At 37.2% G+C, this 25,599-nt stretch overlaps 1 protein-coding gene across 3 annotated transcripts in view; it reads left to right on the forward strand.

Annotated features, from left to right (window-relative positions):
- Positions 1-25,599, forward strand: part of ctnna2 (catenin (cadherin-associated protein), alpha 2) — a 464,321-nt gene that overhangs the window by 401,645 nt on the left and 37,077 nt on the right. For all 3 annotated transcript variants that reach the window (XM_057842763.1, XM_057842764.1, XM_057842765.1), the window contains 2 exons: positions 8,049-8,200; positions 18,118-18,231. In XM_057842763.1, the coding sequence (XP_057698746.1) occupies positions 8,049-8,200; positions 18,118-18,231 (266 nt within the window). The remainder of the gene's footprint in view (positions 1-8,048; positions 8,201-18,117; positions 18,232-25,599) is intronic.

A 25,599-nucleotide genomic window follows, 5' to 3' on the forward strand; every position in this document is an offset into this window, starting at 1 on the left:
GGTAGCATTGTTTACTCATGAAATGTGCCCAATTTTTTTTACTAGGATTCATTTTGCTTCCTAGTCGTGGAAGCCTTTGTTCAGTTCATAAAACTGTTTTCTAAGTAATACACACAACATTTTCGGGATTAAAAATATAATATTTAGAGACTCCATATGCACTAAGTAATACAAGCAGAAACTTGCAATATACCCAGGACTGATTCATATGTGCTTATGATTGCTTTTTTTGCAGTACTGTGCAAACTGTGTTCGTGTGGAACTCGGATTAAAAATATGAGTGGGGAAAAATGGGTTGTGCTATTTAGAGCTTGTTAAACACCTCACAGGAGCACGCCATCTCTGCACTAGGGGTTCTTCATTGTTCTTGCATAACTTCCTACTTTAAACTGTGCCTAAGCCTGGAGGGTGAAAAAATCCATTCCTACATGGTCACATTTAATTCCCTTCATCATTTCTCAACCGGAATGAGTGAAATTGCTACTTACCATCAGCAACCTTGCTCATTAAGAGCTTGCAGAACATTTAAATATTTCTATTTAAAATGCCTTCCCAGCGATTCCCAAAAGCCTATTTTACGCTGCTCCAGTAAGTGGATTAAAGTAAATTAAAAATGAAGAAAGTGAGAGATTTTTTTAGCACCTTTTATGTTTGTTGAAACATATCTTAACTCTAAAAGAGGTATGCCTCAGATAAATGCACCTGTAATGCTAGCTGACTAATTAAGTCAGTTGAGTGATCTTTTGTAAAGTACAATCTCTAAAACTTAACTAAAAAAATATATACACCGTAATTTTTGGAGTTTAAGGTGCAGCTTTTTGACTATAAGCCGCCACCAACCAAATTTGCCACGAAAATCGCATTTGTTCATAGATAAGCCGCACTGGACTATAAACTGCAGCTGTCCTCGCTGTATTATGGGATATTTACCCAAAAAGATATTAACCGGTAACATTTTATTTGACAGCAGTATCATAAGACTATCATAAGACCAAATGAACCACCATGAAGCTTTGCAGCCAATTGGTTGAAAGCTTCATTGCTTCAAGAAGGTGCATTTGGTCATGACTACTCCTTTTTGGGGGAGACAGTCAACCTCTGCTGCCACCTGCTGTCAACACTGTTGTCATCCAACATGTCTCCTAGCATGCATTGCAGCGTACAGATTCAAATAACAATTAAAATTCATGTTCGGTGCTAATTATTTCTTCAGTTACTGTTCCAGTTGTTTCATTAATTGCTAGTTATGGTATTTGGTAACACTTTATTTGACAGTGGCGCCGTAAGGCTGTCATGAGACAATCATAATTATGACATGACACTGTCATGAGCATCAATGAATGCTTATAACATGTCTTTTAGTGTCATCGGGCAAATTATCTCACTTTTGAATGGATGTAAAAGATATTAGCTGGACATAAATGGAGTTAGTGACATAATTAAGATGGTCTTGTGGCAATCTTATGATGCCGCTGTCAAATAAAGTCTTACCTATTAACCCAAAAAAAATAAACAAATAAGCCGCACTGGAATATAAACCGCAGGATTCAAAATGAGGGAAAAAAAAGTAGTGGTTTATAGTCTGAAAATTCCGATATCTACTTCAATCTAAATTACTATGAGTGCTAAATAATGGAAAAAGCAGAAATGTGTGTGTTTATTTTTTTGTCAATTTTCTTATTCCTTTTTTTTTTTTTTTTTTTTTTTTTAATTGAAATTTATAAGTGGAGGAACTCCACATGTGTACATGAGGAGAAAGAGCGACAAAATATCATGCTTCAATAGACTTTCCAATACTCACAGAGAATAAGGACACTAAGCGTCATATGGAATCATTTTGTCTACATGGACGGAAGCGAGGGCAAGCTAACAGACAAGGCTTGTTATAAAACTACTCTGGTTAGAGGAGGGAACAGGTCCGGCATAGCTAAACACCTCACTGGCAAGCAGTATGATTTATATCACCAATTTAGGAGGGACCCGTAATGAAAAAATGTAAACGCTTTGCTTCAGATAAATATACATCGAGGGTGAAATATTTTCCGATTGAAAATTTTGTTCTCAACTGGTAATACTTGATGAGGCAATGATTATTTGTAGCAATAAAGCAGAACACAGCATGACGATACATATGCTAGTCCTTCTAAAAAAAAATTGCATATTGTGTTAAAGTTATCATTATTTTCTGTAATGTACTGATAAACATTAGACTTTCATATATTTTAGATTCATTGCACACAACTGAATAGTTCAAGCCTTTTATTGTTTTAATATTGATGATTTTGGCAAAAAAGTCAAGAAAACCCAAAAATCCCTATCTCAAAAAAATAGCATATTTCATCCGACCAATACAAAAAAGTGTTTTTTTTAATACAAAAAAAGTCAACCTTCAGTTAACTATATCACTATGCACTCAATAGTTGGTTGGGAATCTTTTTGCAGAAATGACTGCTTTAATGCGGCGTGGCATGGAGGCAATAAGCCTGTGGCACTGCTGAGGTATTATGGAGGCCCAGAATGCTTTAATAGTGGCCTTAAGTTCATCCACAGTGTTGGGTCTGGTGTCTCTCAACTTCCTCTTCACAATATCTCACAGATTCTCTATGGGGTTCAGGTCAGGAAAGTTGGCAGGCCAATTGAGCACAGTAATGTCATGGTCAGTAAACCATTTACCAGTGGTTTTGGCACTGTGAGCAGGTGCCAGATCGTGCTGAAAAATGAAATCTTCATTTCCTTAAAGCTTTTCAGCAGATGGAAGCATGAAGTGCTCCAAAATCTCCTGATAGCTAGCTGCATTCACCATGCCCTTGATAAAACACAGTAGACCAACACCAGCAGCTGACATGGCACCCCAGACATTTTGGAATTTTGGCCTTTTCTTCTCCCCAGTCTTCCTCCAAACTCTGGCATCTTGATTTCCGAATGACATGCAAAATTTGCTTTCATCTGAAAAAAGTACTTTGGACCACTGAGTACAGACTAGTGCTGCTTCTCTGTAGCCCAGGTCAGGCGCTTCTGCCACTGTTTCAGGTTCAAAAATGGCTTGACCTGGGGAATGCGGCACCTGTAGCCCATTTCCAGCGCATGCCTGTGCACGGTGGCTCTGGATGTTTCTACTCCAGACTCAGTCCACTGTTTCTGCAGGAGCCCCTAGGTCTGGAATCGGCCCTTCTCCACAATCCTTCTCAGGGTGCCGTCACCTCTTCTGGTTGTGCAGCGTTTCCTGCCACACTTTTTCTTCCCACAGACTTCCCACTGAAGTGCCTTGATACAGCACTCAGGGAACAGCCTATTCGCTCAGAAATTTCTTTCTGTGTCTTAGCCTCTTGCTTGAGGGTGTCATTGATGGCCTTCTGGACAGCAGTCAGGTCGGCAGTCTTGCCCATGGTTGCGGTTTTGAGTAATGAACCAGGCTGGGAGTTTTTAAGAGCCTCAGGAATCTTTCGCAGGGGTTTTGAGTTAATTTGTTGATCCAGATGATTAGGTTAGTAGCTTCTTTCGAGTACCTTTTCATGATATGCTTATTTTTTGAGACAGGGATTTTTGTTTTTTCTTGTATTTTTTTGCCAAAATCATCAATATTAAAACAATAAATGGCTTGACCTACTCCAGTTGTGTGTAATGAATCTAAAATATATGAAAGTTTGTTCATCAGTACATTACAGAAAATAATGAACTTCATCACAATATGCAAATTTTTTTAGAAGGACCAGTATATGCATGTTTGGCGTGATTAATTTGAATGTAAGTTGAAACAAGATTTGCATTGCTTTTTCGCCTGAGTACAACTGTGTGTGCGAAAGTAGAGCCACAATACTGTTAATCTAACAAAACAAGTTTGAAGTCTTATTTCTGCATAAGTATTACCTGTAAAAATATGTTATTACAGTGTACATGAATTAAAAACTATCCATTTTCGATGAAAGGCACTTTTAAGTTCTGAAATTTTCATTTTGATTACAGTCTTCCTGTGAAAGAGAGTGACAGATTATTTCAGCACTGGAGGTCATCTGCTACCTTTTTTATCAGAGGAGTATAATTTAGGAGGATACATTCTGAAAGTACCTTTAATTGTGTGTTTCACAACGACTCAGGTAGATGTACATCTTTGTGAAATGTACTTGGGCTTTTTTGTATTGCGTGCTTCTCAATTCCACTTAAAGAATTTTATTATTTCGTTGGGAACATCATCAAAGAGACATATTAGACATACTAGACAACACAACATAATACAAAACGCAATTTAATAAAGTGCGGCCCCCAGGCTGGTGAATGAGTGGAGAAAACATCTCCGAAACATAAAGTAAAATACACAACAGTAAAAGAATAAGGACTCGTTAAAAGGAAATCTAAAAATTATAAAAACGTGCAAATAAGTAATTAGGTAAATAAATAAGATCAGCTATTCATCAGTCTGATGCAAGTAGACACAAAGCTTGACATAGCTCTCTTGTGTTTCCCTTCTGCACTATTTGAAAAAAATTGAAAAATCTATTCAGTTTCAGCAATATTAAGTCAAACGCAACAATCATCGGCGTCATCACCTATGACAGACCGATTTTTTTCTACACAATGGGATTTTTTTTGTTTGCACTGCCTGACTTCCCTACCGTTCAAAATCCATTGATCACATCTCCTTCCAAAGCTTTATGATTTGGCAGTCTGAGTGGGTTTCTTTTCATTTTTGCACTAAATAGCACTGAGGTAAGTCCACACAAACACGAAAAGTCTAACCACCACCAATGTGCACTCAAAGGAAACTGCAACACTCACTAATCCAGTGGTAAAACATGAATATGTTTCTGCGGCCACATCTTTATCCATCTGTCCATGGGGTTAAGGAGTAAAGATGCACTGATATCGATACCAGTATCGGCAGGAGGGACCGATCCGGCCCGAAATGGTGGTATCTGTTTCGGTGAGTACCAACAAAGAGGGCACCGATACCATTTACCGGTTCTGTATTACACTTGACTGCAACCTTTTTTTTCCTGACACTCACTTCACTCTCTGTTGTGTGATGACATGTGATCACGTTGCATGCCAAGCAGCTATTGCTATTGGCCTGCTCCAGACCAATGAGAACGAGCCATTTGCTGCTCTTAACCAATAACGGGGCAGCTTTTTCATTTGTAGGAAAAACAAACTACGAGACGAAAATGTCTGCAGTCTGGACATACCGTATTGGCCCGAATATAAGACGGTGTTTTTTTGGATTGAAATTAGACTGAAAAAGTGGGGATCGCTTTATATTCGCGGTCTAGACATTAAACCCATTCATGACACTAGATGGCGCCAGATATCATTGAAGCGATGTTCTGTTTGACAGATCTCAGCTACTCTCAAGTTTAACCAGTTTGCATTATTTTATTGCAATGTTTTTCCTTATTCAGATTTGTTTCAAGACTACAGTTACAGTTAGACTACACTTTGATGGTTAATGCAGTTATTGCAATTTTGTTGTTTTATCACAATAGATTGGTTTATTTACATTTCAAAAACCAGAAGCCATTCATTTACGAATATGATTGCACTTTAGTTTACATATTTAACATGTAATAACATATACATATTTGTTTCAGAAGTACTGTAATTATTTTCTGTATATAAATTAATTTGGTGTTCAAAAAGTCTTTTTTTCAAACTTGAGTCTTGAAAAAGAGGGGGTCGTCTTATAATCAGGGCCGTCTTATATTATGGCCAGTACGGTATTTCAATAACTGCATTGAAGATTTGCGGCCTGAAAGTTTCGAAAGGTGGGGTTAAATTGGCTAGTTTCAATACCTTGAACCTGACAAAACATTGTGAAGGCGAAATGTGAACGAACACGAAGAGTTTGAGGCTACAACAGCAGCAACCTCTACCAAGAGAAAGGTCAGCTCACTTTGTCTACTTTAGTGTTTTAGTGAAATAAATACCGCAGTAATTTGAGACCTGTTTCAAAAGTAGGGTTGCCACCTTTCAGAAATAGAAACAAGGGATGCCCCCCTCGCGTCCAAAGCCCTACATGCGACGAAAAAAAGGGACATCCCTAAAACTCCTAAAATGCATAGAAGTGTATCTATACATACTCCGTATTGTTTCAAGACGGAACGCAACTTTTCATTCCCAATTCGGAACGATTCCTTATTTTGAAGGACGGGTGGCAAGCCTATTCAAAAGTGCTGTAAAGTTAAGCTAAGCTGTGTGGCTAAGTGTGTGTTGCTGCTGGTCCACAGAGAGCGAGGCTAGTAGAGAGACAGGATGCTGTGATCAATTATTATTACTCATAATTTCATGAAAGTTGCACTGTTTGGCCTTTGACAGCCAAAACACAGGGTTTAAAAAGTTTATTCATTATTCATTCCTTGGATTTTTACTTTCTTACTGTTGGGCTAGTATTATACGTGTTTTAATTTCAGGAATTTAGCACTATTTTGGGCTCTGAGAGCCAAAGGTTTAACTATTGTCACCCATACCCGGTATGCAATAAAAAGTTCTATTGTATTCGCTTTGTATATATGTATTTATGGCGGAAAACACTCAGGTGACTTAAAGTTCCGCTCAGAGACCTCCAATTTGGCCAAATTTCAAAGTGTCATATATGCATGTGTGATACATCATTGGAGAGCATAAAATCTCAATTTTCTGGGGGAACAAAAATTTTGAAAAGGAGGGGATTTAATTTTTTTTTTTTTTTTTTAAACAACAAAACCCTAACTGGAGGCGAGAGCATGTGAGAGCAGAATTAAAGACGCCACGATTTTAACGAGATATAAACGCGTACTTACCTTGTTTCGATCCAAAAACTCCATGTAGCGTGTATCACCGAGTGTCAAGACACAGCTGTGAATGGCCATAGCCAGATTTGTTTGGGATTTTATGGGTGAAACATGGTGATATAACAAGGGTTGTGATGCAGAAATCGCAGACATCAAGGAGTGGTCGAGATTTTCTTTTTCATATACTTACCCTTTTAAACTTTTTTTTTTTTTTCCTCTTTGTTTGGATCGATTATTTATCATTTAACAGATCAGGGAAAATGCGACAGTAACAAAAAAATACAATTTAGCGATAGTTATGAGATAGATATCCGTGACTGTTTTTACAGACGTTATTTGTTCATTGTGACGTAATCTGTTTAAAAGTTAAAAATATGCAAGTGAATAATTTTTTTAAGTTTTTTTTTTTTTTTTTACTTTTTTTTTTAAACAAAATATTCAACATCAATTAATGATTAAAATCTAAAAATGGCAGACATTTTGAATGATACATATAATTCCTTACCTTGTTTTCATGGCTGGTTTGAAACAAAAACAATGTCGTATCGGTATGGTATCGGGGGCAAAAAAAATTGTCCACGTGATGCTCTTCGGAAGGTTCGGTTGGCACACTGTGAATTCTGAACCTTTTCAACAAGTTATTTGCAAATGTTGTTGCGAGATAGCTCTCCAACCGGACCTTTGTCCTCTTGGTGTCATGTAAAAGTGCCCTGAAACATGGGGAAACTTGCATGTTAAGATGTTATTTTGTTTTGAATAATAAATTATGTACATTATTTAAAAGACCAAAAAAAAAAATAGGATAAACAGTGTGACTACATTTTTTTTTAAACAGACAGATATAGCAGTTTAAAGGAAGTCAAACTTTTACCGACCTCCTACCCCTATCAACATTTCGCTATCGGCAGTTATTTGCAACACAAACAATCTTCCCATCTTGCTCGTTCCATAAATGAAATAACAATTCCAGTGTCTTATAGTCCTGTCGATTTTTTTTTTGTGACAAATCTTTGCTCTGATTTTTGAATGCCACCATGCTATTTAAAATCTCTCACAGGAGGTTGCATTATGCCAGTTTTGTTTTGTTTGTTGTGGCTATTTTTACTGCAGCAATATAGAGTGTTGGAATATCTATAAATATTTACCCTCACAAAATGCATCATACTGTTGCTTAAATCTCCGTGACTTATTGAATGCAAACTACATTTTTCACTACAGCAAATGGAATCTCAAGTTATCCCTTTCTGGAAAGTTTCCAAATCTGTTTCTTTCACTTTATTCCCACAGTCATGCCTCGTTTTGCTGAACAAGTCGAGGTAGCAATTGAAGCGCTGAGTACAAACCCACCACAGGCCTTTGAAGAGAACGAATTCATTGATGCATCCCGTTTGGTCTACGATGGTGTCCGGGACATCAGGAAAGCCGTCCTCATGATAAGGGTATGTCACTTCCCTCCACAATCAGATTTAGTAATTTTATGACTGCATTCTCATAAAAGTATACAATGTTTATTTTGTTCTGCTAAAATTAGCTATATTCCACTAATATTACATTTGCTTTTTTCGTAAAGATTTGTATTTTATTTATTTTTAAACACTATATATTTTCTTAGACTATTTCAACTTTGTTTTCATAATGCTGGTTGATTTTATTTTATTTTCAGTATTCTTCAAATGTCCCTTTGTAATCAAAGTAGTGTGTAAAAGCCGTAGTTATGTCGTTTCAATGTCCATCTTTCACAGAAGTAGATGTTACAAACTAAACTAATTTAAGGAAACTTAGCCTAATAATGGAAAATGGATACTAAATTCCGAGCAAATGAATCTTGAGAAACCATCTTGGCCACCTGGTGGCTTTTTTTCTGTTTTCTTTTGGTAATTGTCCTTCCAGGCATGAAAATCCCTCACCTTTTGGCAAAATTCGCCGTTTTGAAGTCAAAAGGGGTGACCTACGTGAATTGTGTAGATCCGAGGAGAATTTTTTAAGAGGGGGGGGGGGGGGGGTCGGTAGTAGGCATGTGCCATTACTAACGTTACCAACGCTCACCCCTTCCACTTCCCCTGTTTGTTGCTTTGTGTGTCAGTGACGCTATTCCGGCGAACCCAAAAACAAATACTCCAAACACAATTCGTACTTCTCTTCAATTTATTGAGCTCTTTAATGGTGGTAACTGAAATATACAAAATGAATACATTTAAAACATTGTACTATAGTGTTTTTCCACATGTGAGTAGCTTCAACAGGTTAGCACCAAGAAAAGGTTAGCCAAAAACTAAACACACATTTCCCTTCAAATTCAATATTCAAACTAACAACTTACAAAGATGAATGTTAGGTTAGGCTAAGCTGGGAGAGCAACTTCATTGAGGTTATAATCACAGCCGCTGAGTGAGAAGCAAGTTTGAATGAAGGGAAAAAAGGACCGCGTCAAAGATCGCTAATTGCAAAAGATGCACAAGAACAAATCCACGTTCGCTGGACGAGGAGAGGTCTCACTCCCATTGATTTTTTTAGGTGAATACATTTCCCAGCATATTGAATTTAGTGTGTCATGGTTTCAATCGTTTTCATATTTTGCGGTATAACAAAATTACTGCAGTTCATTGCAGCTTGCATTGAACACTGCCAAACTAGCCAAATCTCCGGTGAAAAAATAGGTCCCGTTAAGTTGGCGTCAAGCTTGTGTATTTAACTGTAATGTAAAAGAAGATACACAAGCTTCTTTCTAATATCGCTGTGATTGGTATTTCAGGAACGTGTGGCGCCTTTTTTTCAGCGCGACATTCGTGTACAGTGTTGATCACCCCTAACTCGTTTAGCTTCTGTGAAAGTAAACTTCATTTCTAAATAAAACATGGCCAGCACAAGGTGTATGTGTGTCTGTGGTGCCTCCTGCAGATTACTGAAACACAGTGTGAGTCGACAGAGCTCAATATTTTGTTGGGTTGTACAGTGTACCGGTGTTCGGCAATTGCTTGCTACGCGGCGAAACATCCTACACAATGCTCAACTCGCTTGCACAAACATTCGCACGCATGCGCACGTCTGATAAAAGCGGCGAGTACTCACTATTTTTGTTTTATTGAGTTTTTTTATTACCTTTTCATCCCCTTAAAAATACTTTTTGCATGTATTACCCTCTCATACTTTTAACCATTGTGTTTTTTTGTGGTAGCTTCAAAGCAGTTGACCACATTAGTCACGTAGCGTATTTAAACCATCCTTATTTTATATGACTACAATTAAGTATTTTCATAAGGCATTTTTTTAAGTACCTTTTATCTGTATGTTGAGAGCGCACGAGAGTACTTTGGTTGTCAAATTCGCCTCATGTAGACATTTTGGCAGAACGCCGGAACATATTTCCTCCACACCCTTCTCACCTTTTTAACCCCTGACCCATTTTCATGCCTGATACCAAATTGTGATGCTCACATGTATACAATCAGCCTATTCCCTTGTAGGATGTTCCAAAAAAGATGGTTTTAGGCTAGTCTTAGGATATATTCACACCTGCTCTGTTTGGTCCGGACATAACCAAAAAAGTTCGTAGAGCGCACCTTTGGGCTGGTGTGAATACAAAATGGCATGCTGTATTGCTGAACAAACAGCCGATCAGAAATCTCACCGGACAGGTGGTACCATGGTTCTCTACAGGTGTGAAAGCGACCACACCGTGGTACGGACCATAGCTGAAATCACATACCTTTTTGAAAGTAGCAGGCTTCCGTAGCAAGGAAATGTTGTTTGGTTAGCATCACAGTCTGTGGGTAGCAGTACGTCAGCAAATATGTTTGGGCTCAACGTGAAGCAATGAGGAGCGGAATGTCTACTGTCCTTGTAAAATGAATGTGGCATGCAAGGCCTCTGATGCTCCAAATTTACCGCAAAGACTTGTAATTGGATCAAACAAATCATTATGAGCACATTCGCGGTACTCTGGAGCTCCTTGATTGTTTACTTCCTTATTTACCCAGCCCAGACCGTTTTGTCCAATGATCAAACGATTCCCGCACTTTTGTAAGTTTGTTGTCAAAATCTGGAGTCGCTTGGTGCGGACCAAATAAGGCAAACTACTGCCATTCGTGGTGTGAATACGCCTTTAAACTTTTTCAGCCTTTTTTGCCCTGTTCCACCTTTATGATGATATGTTTTAGGCATCAAATATACAATGTACATATGTGTACAAAGTGGTATAAAAAAGTATTTGAACCTTTTGGAATTTATCACATTTCTTCATAAAATCACCATAAAATGTGAGCTGATCTTTGTCAAAATCACACAGATGTAAAACCAGTATCTCCTTTTTAATTAAAATCACCCAAACATTTATTGGTTTCAAATTTTAATGAGGATAGCATGCAAACAATGACAAAAGGGGGAAAAATAAGTAAGTGAACCTTCTGCTAGAGGAGACTTAAAGAGCAATTGAAACCAATTTTTACCAAAACAATATAAGTCAGTTGTGTGCCCAATCACTGATGAGTGGTTTAAAGCTGCCCTGCCCACTATAAAACACACACCTGGTAACAATGATCTTCATGAGAAGCATTGTCTGATGTGCATCATGGCTCGGTCAAAAGAGCTCTCTGAAGACCTGCGATCCAGGGTTGCGGAATTTTATAAAGCTTCGGAAAGGATACAAAACCATCTCTAAAAGACTGGATGTTCATTAATCGACAGTCAAAGAAGTTGTCTACAAATAGAGAGAGTTTGGCTCTGTTGTTTCTCTCCCAAGGAGTGGCCGTCCACCAAAGATGACGCCAAGAGTTCAGAGCACAATACTCAAAGAGATAAAAACCCTACCCTACAGTTTTTGCTAAACTTACAGAAATCAATGGCACAGTCCAATATCTCTATATGTAAACTATATGTAACTGTATGTAAATGGATGGCCAAGAATGGTGTTCATGGAAGGACTTCACGGAGGAAACCACTGCTGTCTAAAAAAAAAAAGCATTGTTGCTCGTTTAATGTTCGCAAAAAGGTACTTGGACATTCCACAGATTTTTTGGCAAAGTATTTTGTGGACTGATGAAATCAAAGTTGAATTGTTTGGGATTAACACACAACGTCATGTGTGGAGGAAAGGAGCAGCTCACCAACATCAACACCTCATTACCACTGTGAAGCATGGTGGAGGGAGCATCATGATTTGGGGCTGTTTTGTTACCTCAGGGCCCGGACAACTTGCATTCATTAATGGAAGAATGAATTCAATAGTTTATCAAGATGTTTTGCAGGAAAACCTGAGGCTGCCTGTCAGACAATTGAAGCTAAAAATAGGATGGATGCTGCAATAAGACAATGATCCAAAACACAGAAGTAAATCAACTTCAAAATGGTTTCAGAAGAACAAAATACACATCCTGGAGTGGCCAATTCAAAATCCAGACTTGAACCCCATTGAGATCCTGTGGCATGACCAAAGGACATTGATTCATGCCAGATATCCCAGGAATCTGACTAAACTACCGCAGTTTTGTAGAGAAGAATGCACAAAGATTAGACCTGATCGATGTGCCAGACTGATCAGTTACAGGAAGCGTCTGGTTGAAATTATTGCTGCGTATATTACTTACTTATACTTACACTTACCTTTTTCCCCCCCTTCTGTTGTTGTTTGCATACTATCCTCATTAATATATGAAAAACTATAAATGTTTGGGTGGTTTTAGTAAAAGCAGACACTGTTTTTTCATCTGTTTGACTTTGACAAAGATCAGTTCACATTTGATGGTGATTTTATGCAGAAATGTGAGAAATTCCAAAAGGTTCAGATACTTTTTCATACCACTGTATATATAGACAACATGATCAACATGAACATTGCCCATGAAACATTTTTTTTTAACATTTATCAGTTTAAACAAAATATTTTTATGTTGATTTTTTTTTTTTCCAATTGAAGATAGGTTAAAAAGATTTGAAAATCATTGTGTTCTATTCGTATCATGATTTTGTCCCAACTTGTTTAGTTTTTATTATTATTGTTATTATTATTATTATGGCTGGGACGATCCGCTTTTTTCACGATCCGATCCGTATCCCGATATCTGTGTGGCGATCCGATATGTTTTGCGATACTTCAACTATGGCAACATATTGTCCTTTTTATCAATTTATATTAAGTTTATAAAAACACAAAGGCATGTGTCTCCGTTTAAACCAGATGCCATTTAATATTTATTCTTTTTCTTTTCATAGAAAAGTGCATTAACTGTTGCAGCAACTGTTCCTGTGCAAAACAGAACAAAGACTATTTAAACACTTCACATTTTATACCGAGTCCCTATCCGATACCGAAAAAAAATGTTATTAAAAAAAAAAAAAAGTTTTAAACGTGTTACTGTTGCACTGAATTTTTTTTAAACAAGAATAACGTAGAAAAATATTTGTCTTTATTAAATGCTTCATTGAGTCAGTCCACTCAAATCCGCTCACGCTACTCAAAACACTTACACACACACACAATGAATTGCCACTCACAGTACCGCAAGTGTTTAAACAAGCTCAATGATACGGCGTCTTTCAAGGGCAGTTTACATGGCGACTCTGCGACACAAAGACGCAATGACTGAGTTGCTGACTCTCCTCGCGTGCATATGGTGTCGGTGAAGACGGAAGGCGAAGACGAAAAATTCTGAATCCTACCTCCAAAGTGGAAGAATCCGGTTGCGGGGGGTTGAGGGTGGCTTCCTCGGCATGCATATTAAAGGCTCCTGCGGCGCAAGACCGCGTCGTTGACATCAGCACTCGTACACATCACATTGGGCGTGCGCAGCGGTGCTACTAAACATTAAAAACAGCAAATATGGCGGAATGTCGTCTTTAATTTACTGTTTTAATAATATTTTTTTTAATTAAATATGTTGAACGTTTCAATTTTTGTGCCTTTTTGAACAAAAGAAAAATGACATTGCTTCGAGTGGGCGGGCATATTTTTTTCCGGGCTGAGGGAGCTTGTCGGGGTCAAAGTGTATCATTCTTTGTCGCCCAGTAAATCTGCACTGCCCCCTAGGGCCTGGCATGAATACTACATCGTTTTCATGCTGAATCGCGACAATGTTCAAATGGAGACGCAAATGCAAACGCAAATTTGACATTTTTCGTATTCTCGGAGAGTTACCATGTAAACGGCCCCTCAGGTATCGTGTTTTCAGGATTTTCTGGCAACATCAAAGCCTCAACAGCTGTCACTCATCGTTATCTTTAACAAGCAATCTAGAGCGCACTGCGGACCAAGAAAAGCAGCAGGACAGAGAGTGATCAAATCGGGACATCTCTATTTTGGCGCTGCTTGGCGCAGCACATTAGAAGTATCTAAAGCAGGGGCGGGCAAACCGGTCCTCGAGGGCAGCAGTGGGTCCTGTTCTTTGTTCTAACTGACCCAGCACATATAGTTTAACCAATGAGGTTTCAGCAGAAATGAGAAGGACCTGACTGCGAGAAGCACCTGACTGCAATCAACTGATTGCACGTGTAAAATAGCAGATTGGTGAAAAGGTGTCCTCTTAATGGGTTGCAACAAAAACCCGCACCCACTGCGGCCCTTTGTGGAATAGTTTGCCCACCACTGATCTAAATTATCTATACTCATAAAAAAAAGTATTAACACTGGGATCGTGACATAAAGGATCGCGATAAAGATGATAGTGCTGCAACGATTAATCGATTAAATCAAGTGTTCGATTAGAAAAAAATATTCAAATCAAATTTTGCTGCTTCTAGTAATCGTTTAATAAAAGTGGGGTTGTATGTGTTTGTTTTTCAAAGTGTTTGCATTCAGTTTTATTGATTTGGGAGCATACACTGCCCTCTAGTCTGCCTCATTTTACATGGCCAAATCCAGCTGCTCCCTGTTAAGACCAACATAAGCTAGGTTTTTGTTTGAGCTAATATTTTTTTTAATGCATTTGTAATTTAGTTTAAAGGTATATTTAGCCAATTTTTGTGGGAATATATGTCTGAACCATTTGTTTAGAGCAGTGTAAAAAAAAAAAAAAAAATGTTAGTATTTTATAGCATTTAAGCTAGCGGACTTTTGCTATGTAAGTTAGCCAATTGTTCTTTTGTTGTACATAGATCCTTATTTTTATTTTTTTTATACCGTTTGAGGCTCAGCTCAGCTATTGTAATTTTTTTATGTTTATCCGATTACTCGATTATTCGAACAAACTAGGTCATCGATTAATTGACTACTAAAATAATCAATAGCTGCAACCCACAAGAGGATATTTTTTCCCAGCTCTAATTATTATTTATACAGTATTTCTCTTTAAATGTAATCAATTATTTTCATAATGAGTAATCATGAGACTCAAAAACAGACGCCTCTCCATTCAAAGCAATAACTAAAAAGGATACTGTATGCAAGATCATTCTCTTCTGAACTCAGTTATAGTCAATGATGTTTTTATTTTTATGAGAACCGTTGTATTGACAGGCATCATATTGTCTCTGGGTCAGAACGAATAACATTTCAGCCCTTACAAATATTACATTAATAGAGCTCATTTCAGATATGTCACATCCGTGCAATAAATCTTGCTGGTCATTTAAATGTGTATCACAATAAGAAGGCTGAATAATAACATGATCGCTGTAGTTCTTTTTCAGACACACTGAAATGAAACTATCTGCATTCTGCACCCGAGCTGGCCCTTCTCTAGTCACCATGTAATTCATTTATTCAACTTTATGCAGGCTGGAAGCTTTCCCGGTGCAGCTCATGAAAAAAAATCTAATTATGGAAAATAATTTGATGCTGGTAAATAATGTAAAACAGGCAGCTTTGAACTTCAGTGGACCAGCTGTATTCATAATCCCATCCATGTTCAAATCCCTCTGACAAGGAAACAACTTTCTCTGTTTTCTTATCAGTTAAAACTGTATTGCAATGCCTTATTAGCACATGTTGTGTAAGCCTTACTTTATTACTATTTTTCATTATTTTTAGGGCTGTCAAATGATTAAAATTTTTAATCAAGTTAATTACGGCTTAAAAATTAATTAATCGTAATTGATCGCAAGTCAAACCATTTATAAAATGTGCCATATTTTTCTGTAAATTATTGTTGGAATGGAAAGATAAGACACAAGATGGATATATACATTCAACATACGGTACATAAATACTGTATTTGTTTATTATAACAATAAATCAACAAGATGGCATTAACATTATTAACATTCTGTTAAAGCGATCGGTGGATAGAAAGACTTGTAGTTCTTAAAAGATAAATGTTAGTACAAGTCATAGAAATTTTATATTAAAAACCCTCTTAATGTTTTTGTTTTAATAAAATTTGTAAAATTTTCAATCAAAAAAATAAACTAGTAGCCCGCCATTGTTGATTTAAATAATTACACAATGCTCATGGGTGCTGAAGCCCATAAAATCAGTTGCACCCAAGCGCCAGCAGAGGGAGACAAAACTCCAAAAAACACAAGTAACAAATGGACGTTGCACCGCATTTTAATCTGTTTGAGAGGGGCATGTGCGTTGATTGCGTCAAATATTTTAACGTGATTAATTAAAAAAATTAATTACCACTCGTTAACGCGATAATTTTGACAGCCCTAAGTATTTTATTTTGTTTTAAATTAGTTTTAGAATTTAGATTGTATGAGCTGCCATTAGACTGGGAAATAATTTTGCTCCAATATTTAAAATAAGTGCCAAGAGGGAACTTTTAAGAGTTTTAAGTATTCTGGTAAAAAAGTTCTTTAAAGCATATAGTTAGTCTCCGGTTTCCGTTCCTAAAATGGCAAGGTAACCCGAATTTCCACGTAGGTCGAAATTAACCCTTTAAGTACCCCTTGGTCCCACCTTAAATCTCAAAATAACTATCCAAAAACATGTCTTATACGTCATTGTATTGTCCTCGCCTAGATTTTGGAGCTTAATCCTAGCTAGATAGTGAGCTAAGCTCCGAAATGACAATTTCAGAAGTATGTGTGTTTTGCTGACGTTGTTCAGCTGCTCCTGACATCAACGCTTGCAGAATGAAACTAAAAAAAAAATTAATTAAATCAGTTTCATCTTCAACAACAGCTATTCAAATTTGCGTTTATAAGTAGCTGCTGATACAGCAATAACAATCTACGCAAACGATTAGCATGTATCTGTTAGCGTCCGCACATCATCAAGAACAATCACATAAACTCCAGACTAAACTAAAAGCATGCATTGGCGTCATAAAGTCGAAATCACATAAATCGGGTATGGCATTGTATGGTTTGGGCATAATCAGGTTGCGCAGAGTAATACATGTCTGGCTGTATATTCAATTATTGCTTGTTTGTTTGCTTGTAATTTTGTTTTACTACCATAACATTCTCACCGCTTTCTTACAATATGCAACAGTTTTTTTTTGTTTTAATCTGGTAATCTCTCACAATAAATGTTTCGCATTATAACAGTTTCACGCTTAACAGTAGAATCACCTCATATTCACTGCAAGATAGGTGATAATGTGTGATTATACAACACGGTGCAATGTCACATTACATTGCATAGCACATCGTGGCCCATTTAAATTAATGAGGGGGGTGTGACTTTTCATTCAGTTCTAATGTCCTTCTAGAAATAGCATTATTCATCTATTGATGATTCTGGGCTAATACAGTACATATTGTAACTATATATGATACAGTTTATTTATTTATTTTTTTAATATGCTCATTTAATTTTGTCTTTAAGATTAATGTCATTAAAACCTAAGCGGTTGAAGTTGAAATATTTCCCAGCAATGTACAAATTAGAACATGAATTAATTCAAAATGGTTTATTAACTGTAAATAACATAAATGTTAACATTTTAACTTAAATTAAATGCATTTTAAATAGTTTTTATGCATTTTAAATAGTTTTTTTGTGGGAAAAAAAACAAGAATAAAAAGGTTATCACTGTTTATATTGAAATTACTTTTGCTCTGATCCAATACTCAGTATCAGCGACTGATATGGCTATTTTTGGAGTATCGAACACTATTGGAATTTGTCACAAGATCAGATCCGATCCAGTATTTGCATATGTTTTCAGCACCATCGCATTTTTCAGCTGCTCCACTGTGCAAAAAATGTTGGTACGTTTTGTTGACGTACCAAGTCCCAAGCCATCTACCAAAGTCATTAATCACAATTTTTGTACACCCATTGTTAGTTTATTTGTTTTTTTTTTTCTGTACATGTTGTTGATTTTCTAAATTGACAGGGCCCAGAAGCCTATAATTTCAGGATTTTGCTCAATATACACTTGTAGAAAAAGTTACAATACTGTATATAAGCCAGTAGAAGTATATGTTGTCTGTAATACCTGCCTTATTTCTTTTTCTCCTGTGATTGTCACAGACACCAGAGGAGCTTGAAGATGACTCAGACTTTGAACAAGAGGACTATGATACTCGCAGTAGGACCAGTGTTCAGACTGAAGATGATCAGCTTATCGCTGGACAGAGTGCCCGAGTAAGTTAACATCCACTTTTCAATTATTTTGTTTCTCTATGTGGGAAACAAAAAAACTGCTAAATAAATCAACTGCAATTTATTTATAGTTAACTCATGGGTAAACGTGACAGCAACTATTCCCTAGCCATTCGTTTAATTCATCTGGTTTCATTTAGCATGAAAGTAAAAAAGAATACACACTTGAAAGTCAGATCAGTTCTGATTCAATGATCCCTCATTTTTCGCAGTTAATGGGGACCAGAACCCGTCACGATAAGTGAAAAACCGCAAAGTCGCGCCCCCCGGCGCAATATATTCATTAAGATTGAAGACATGTAAGACATGTTTTTTCCAATTTTTTTCCTCAATGTATAATTTAAAAAACACATTCATCATATTATTACTTTCTTACTGTTGGGCTAGTATTATACCGTATTGGCCCGAATTTAAGACGGCCCTGATATTAAGACGACCCCCTCTTTTTCAAGACTCAAGTTTGAAAAAAGACTTTTTTTTTTCAGAATTTTTTTACTGAAAATAATTACAGTCCATCTGAAACAAATGATTATATTCAATTCAATTTTATTTGTATAGTCCTGGATCACAACAAAGTTGTCTCAAAGGGCTTTGCAGAGGCAATATGATACACTATCAGAAACAGCAAATGAAGCAACAAAGATGAATAAATAAAGTTCAAGTCCTGGGTATCCCCCATCCTTAGACCCTCCATGTCGGCAAGGAAAAACTCCAAAAACTCCAGAGTCTTTGGGAGAAAATGAGAAACCTTGGGGTGTACCACAGTCAGGAGAGCTCCACTCCCAGGATGGATAGACAGGAAGCCCCAGGACTGTTAATGGGAATTAGCAGGCGAAGTTACAGTCCGTAAAGATGTAGTGGAGTGAAGGAACAAGAAGAGGTCCATCTAGCCAGATGAGACGGGGGTAGCAATGAGGACGTCCATCCAGCCAGGGGTCCGAACAGTCAGGAGGCTGCAGCTGAAAAATAGCCTCTCCCCAAAGGGGCTATTATAACAATGTATTTGAGAGATGTTATTTTGCCTCATCCAAATCTTAATATGTGAACATTTAAATATGTAACCTAAAGTACAATCGCATTTGTAAATGAATGGCTTCTGGTTTTTGAAATGTAAATAAACCAATCTATTGTGATAAAACAACAAAATTGCAATAACTGCATTAACCATCAAAGTGAAGTCTAACTGTAACTGTAGTCTTGAAACAAATCTGAATAAGGAAAAACATTGCAATAAAACAATGCAAACTGGTTAAACTTCAGAGTAGCTGAGATCTCTCATGACAGAACATAGCTTCAACGATATCTGGCGCCATCTAGCGTCGTGAATGGGTATAATGTCTAGACCGCAAATAGAAGACGACCCCCTCTTTTTCAGTCTTATTTCAATGCAAAAAACACAGTCTTATATTCGGGCCAATACGGTACATGTTTTAATTTCACGAATTTAGCACTATTTTGGCCTTTGAGAGCTAAAGGTTTATTTAACTATTCTTCCCCCTTACCAGGTATGCAATAAAATGTTCTATTGGATTCATATATAAATTCTGAACGGCTTGGGACAACTCTATAAAACACTCCATTTATTATTATTATTTTTTTTTTTTTTTTTTTAATTGGAAAAAAAAAATCCACGATTGACTGTGGGCGCAAAATTTGAAACGCAAAATAGTGAGGGATCACTGTACACGCAATTTAAAACTGATAAGTGTAAATCACATTCATCAACAAGGAGGTTCTCCATAAATTTCACTCAGGCGGCAGACGATACAGTAGTTAACCATGCCAATTGCCAAGCATCACTGTGGTCCAGATTGTGTTAAATTTCTCTAGGGTCGAGTTAAACATCTATTAAGAGGATTTTAACACTTGTTCCCCCATACAGTACCAGAAAATCAAATGGTGTTCCATGTTGAATAACTTGTAAATAGCAGAAGTGTGACTCGGCCCTATGCCTTTCTCTGTGATGCAGTCCTACATTATACTGTTTTGGCCTTCATGCTCTATGCATTAGCTTTATGCACAAAGAACAGACTAATAAATAAAACTATGGAGCAGACATATTGTGGCTGAATGATTTTGTACCATATCATCAATATGCATTGGTTTAATACGCCATATTGCATTGCCAAAGCGATGACAGATATGTGTTTCTCACTAGTATTAACTGAAATGAACTAGACGGAGGGGGAAAAAAAGCAGAGCTGGACCTGCATAATCTGCTGAAAAATCTAACTTTTTTCTATTACTTGAAAATATTGATTACTTTAGCTTACCTTCATAAGTGATACAAGACTAATTTGTGGTTACTGTAGGAGTGCTGAATTGTTGAATAGAAAATGTGCACCATTACCACTTTTTTTGCATAATAGTAATTGTAATTCTCTTTTGACATTATGTTTTCCCTATATTTTTTAGTAAAAAATGTCTTGCTATCTGGGGCCTAACAGAGCCACACACTATTTTCATTTATTAGGTCAGAGATAACAAAAATCTTTTAGTTATACAAGATATACTGCATACTTTTGCACCATTGGTACCACGATTAGAAAAGAGAAGACACAACAGCGCAACAACATAAAGGCGACGATGCTGTTGTGACAGCTCCATTATTGAACATGATCACACCAGTGAATCCCAAGTTGTTTTTCGGTGTTTTGTTCCCTGCAAGATAACATTCACGTTTCTCCACTGTGTAGAAACCTTTGTACGTTTTGTCTTCTAAATAATTTATTTCATCTGTTCCAAGGAATCCAAAAACAGAAAAGTTTAAGATCACCAAGTGAGAAATCCAGCCATGAACCAAAATAACAGAGCCTGCCATTTGGATCACAAATGTAGCTCCGGGGAGTCTGCGGAGGTCCTGGGTGTGAATTGTTTTGAGTCGTTTGTATGTACTGTACACTCCCACTAAGGCTCCTGCAGTGTAACATTGTCGAGCCATCTGAGCTTAAATGCACAAGCTCTGCCACGCAAAGTTGTTTCACAGCACCGAGCTACTTTTCCTGGCAGGCAGCTTTGCTGTGAGTGGGCAGCTCATTTTGGGGAACAGTCTCAAGTCACAGCATGTCTCTTTGTCATAGTTTGATGGTGTGAAGGCTGTGAGATAAGTTGGATGTTAGGTTGACGTGGCTAAATGAAAAAAGTCATGCAAGATTTCCTGTTCGAATATGTATGTACATGATTAGAAATTAATTATGGCCTTATTTCCTTCAGAGTCTTCACCATTATTTTGTTTCCCACCATTAGACACTTTTATGCCCTCAGAGACAAAACATTTACACATGCAGAAGACTAGTGCATCCATAAAAGATGTTTGCTGCAAACCACTGGTGATGTGCCCAGTTGGCCCCAGCCTGTCATGTCAAGACAATACTCCCTGCCCTCTCATGGTGATGCTAAGTGCATACTGGAGAAATATGTTTGTACTGAAACAGACAAGAGGACACACAGTCCCTTTCCACCACAGTTGTGATCCCTCTACAGCCTACCTGACACGCTAGACATATAATAGCTCATTGAGTGAGTTTTGCTTACTGGAAAAAAATACCTTATGTCCACAAGTCTTTTAAGCCTTTACCTATTCTCGTGTGATTTATATAAATCTTCCCTTGATACTAGGCCTGCACCATATATCGTTTGAGCATCGCCATCGCAATGTGCGCATGCGCAATTGTCCCATTGCAGGAAGAACTTTTGTTTTTCTTCGAAAAAGTAGCAATTGTGCAGAGATATGGCTTCCTAGATCCCTTTTATATACAACAATCTTCATCACTCACAGATAAACTCCCTTAGTCTGGATTAAATGGGATTATACAAAGACTAGGAATGTCCCGATCACATATTTTTGCACCCGAGTCCAAGTGACCTGATTTTGAAAATTACCGTTACGGAGTCCTGATCTGATACCGAAATGTTTGCTTTGATACTCACGCTGCCAAGAACAGCCTCTCACTTACACAATGAATGAGTTACCACAGCACATATCAGATGTTGTACTAAACTTAGCGATGATTAACACTTTTGTGCCTTAGATCATAGCGCTACCGACCCGTCTCAGGCCAGATTAAAGCAACAAACCTGTCAATCATAGTTAACTTTAAGTACCTAACCTAAGCTTCACTGGACAATTTGGCAGCACTGCTTAGCAGGAGGGAGGGTGTGGCGCTGTACAAAAGAGAAGCACAAAAACTTTAAGATAATTTCTTAATTAAACACCCTTTTCCCCGATTCCGATCCTCTGAAAAATGGTGCTATTGGCCCAATTTCCATTCATGTGATCGGATCGGGACATCGCTAATGAATACAATGTGGTCAAGGTGAGTAAACCAAAGTCTTCCCAAACAGAGCTATTCAAGTCATTGTCAGTCATTCTTGTTTTAATATCGCAAAATGTCGCAACCCCCCCAAAAAGTCGCAATGTCAGTTTTTTCCCAATATCGTTCAGCCCTACTTGATACTATTGCTTTGCTTATGCTTGATGTTCTGTTGTATTGTAGTGTTGCACCGATACCACTTTTTGGCCCTGATACCGATACTTGGCTGTGTAGTTTCGGGCAATACTGATACCATACCAGTACCAACATATACATGTATATATATATATATATATATATATATTTATATATATTAGGGCTGTTAAACGCTAAAATTTTTTAATCGAGTTAATCACAGCTTAAAAATTAATTAATCGTAATTAATCGCAATTCAAACCATCACTAAAACATGCCATATTTTTCTGTAAATTATTGTTGGAATGGAAAGACACAAGACGGATATATACATACAACATACTGTATATAAGTACTGTATTTGTTTATCATAACAATAAATCCACAAATTGCATTATTAACATTCTTCCTGTTAAAGTGATCCACGGATATAAAGACTTGTAGTTCTTAAAAGATGTTATAGTTGCAACTTATAGTAATTTTATATTAAAACCCCTCTTCATGTTTTCGTTTTAATAAAATTTGTAAAATTTTCAATCAAAAGTACAGTTAATATAATAATAAGAATAAGAATAAAAATAACATAAAATAACATTATTTTTTTGAGAGATAAGAATATTATTTTTTACTTTCACTAAATGATACTTATGTTTGTTGTGAAGGAGTTGCCGAAGCTTATGCCAATTAACGGCGCGGTCCAAAGAACGCCTGTGTCCACTTGCCTTTATAACAGATATATCTCTGTACATATCTTACCCAAAATACAACCAGAGACACATAATTGCCACTAAAAGAAAGCAAACTTACCGAAATATGTGTGGAGCACAAAAGCACAATGCAACAGCATAAACGTCTCACAGCTACTAATTCTCCCACTATTAGAAGGAATAACATTAGTATGGAACGGCGCTGCGCTGCCCCCAAGCGGCTGGTGGCATTCTCTTCACTCTTTATGTCCATGAACAGCGTCATTGTAGTCTGTTTGAGGCAATGTGAGAGCGGGTCATTCAGTGCATGCGTTAATTGCGTCAAATATTTTAATGTGATTAATTTTAAAAATTAACGCCCGTTAACGCAATAATTTTGACAGGCGGAAAACACAGACAAGACTGAAAAAGTCGTTTCTGCTCTTTCACCCCTCTTTAAAATAAACTGCTGTTTTTTAAGACAGAAGAACTGTTGTGTTTGATAGAACAACATGTCTATATGCTGCCATAGCAAATTCATAGCGCATTAAGTCCCCGAACTATTTTTATTTTTTCCGTTTTACCCCGGAACCCCCATTTACCGACGTAATCATATTTATTATTCGAAATGTCTGTCATTTTTAGCTTAGAATCATTAATTGATTAATTAATCACTTTTTAAAGTAAGATTAACAACACTGCTCGCTGTTACCGATACCACTGTTTTCGTCCTGGATACTGGTATCGGTGCATATTTAATTATTAAGGTATCAAAAATATAAGATGAGATGGAGACAGATGTTTATTATACTTTTATATTTTAATATTTTATATTATACTACGTTTTCTATCAGAAGATGCAGATACAGTGTACAGTCTTGGTTCTATAACATGATATCTCTTTAGACAGTATTACTTAACATGCTGATTGGATAACAGTGTTGATAGGTGATCCATAGAATTGAACTCTCCAGTGTAAGGGCCATTTATTTCAAATAAACCAAAATTAAAGTCATTTTGGGACACCGTGTTCGGTGAAGAAACCCGTAAAGCATTTTAATCCCTGCAGACATTTATTTGCAGAGTGTATTGGCACAAGACACCCTCGGCTGGATTTGCTACTATGCTAAGCTCTCAAGGCCTGCTCCTTGTTGTTATCAGTCGGGGAAGGGATTTGAGGATAAGTGAATTCTAGAGAGTGCAGAATGAGGGATCGAGGGCGGGTTCCACAGAGTTCCTTACTGCTCCCACCGTACGTCCCATTCGGTACACGTATTTACCTCTGCACACTTGTTTATTTGTTGTTGAAGTTTTTGTTTGTTGCGAGCTCATCGCTCTTGTTCTCCTCTCTCAAAAAAAGAGAACCTCAAAGTGAGTCGAAGTAGTAAACAACTCACTCTCCTCCAAAGGAGATCACTCAATTTCGAAAATCGCTTGTTTTTCCCTCCCTTATAAAAATCACTATGCTGTATGTGGTTCTTGCGATTAAAGGAAAAGTGCTCCTTTCTCCGGTTGGAAAGAGCATCCTTCTGTTCAATCTAAAATTGTCCATTAAGAAAAAAAGTGATGTCGAGAGTTTGCTGGAAAAAAAATAGACAAACAGGTAATTTGAAGGGATAAAAGCAAACCTTGAGAAGGGAATGCAGGAACACACTGTATTTAAATGTCAGGTAAGATTTGAGTGGAACATGTTTACCGCACACACAACTGACACGCAGACAGCATGTGAAAGTTCGGTTTAGAGCTTTTTTTTTTTTTTTTTTTTTTTTAAAATCACATTGGAGCCAATTTTACAAACTTGGCAATTTGTTTCATTATTAATCATTCAATTTTGGCAGACTTGTTAACGACGCTGGTCTCTGTTGTGTGGTGAGTTCATGTGCAAACAGCATGTGATGCCATGTACAGTAAATCCATGTCAAGATAATGTAGATTTCAGTTGTTTTCACACCCAGTATGCTTATGCCGTTTAAAAGGATCAAACTCACACTGATGTTGTGTGTTTTGGCATCAGTAATAGCCAACTCCAAACAGGCCTTGAGGGTCCCAATTTTGTTTGTTTGTATTATGCTGTTCTGTCTTTTCCCAGCTAAGCACTGTGTACACATACTGATCACAAGGCCAGCACTTACGGATGCTGCATCTGTTTTATGCATCTTTATATCTGTTTTTTGTTTGTTTGTTTGTTTGTTTGTTTGCTTTTTCTCAGCTCAAAT

Source organism: Corythoichthys intestinalis, chromosome 8 (genome assembly GCF_030265065.1).
Source record: "Corythoichthys intestinalis isolate RoL2023-P3 chromosome 8, ASM3026506v1, whole genome shotgun sequence".
NCBI lineage: Eukaryota > Metazoa > Chordata > Actinopteri > Syngnathiformes > Syngnathidae > Corythoichthys > Corythoichthys intestinalis.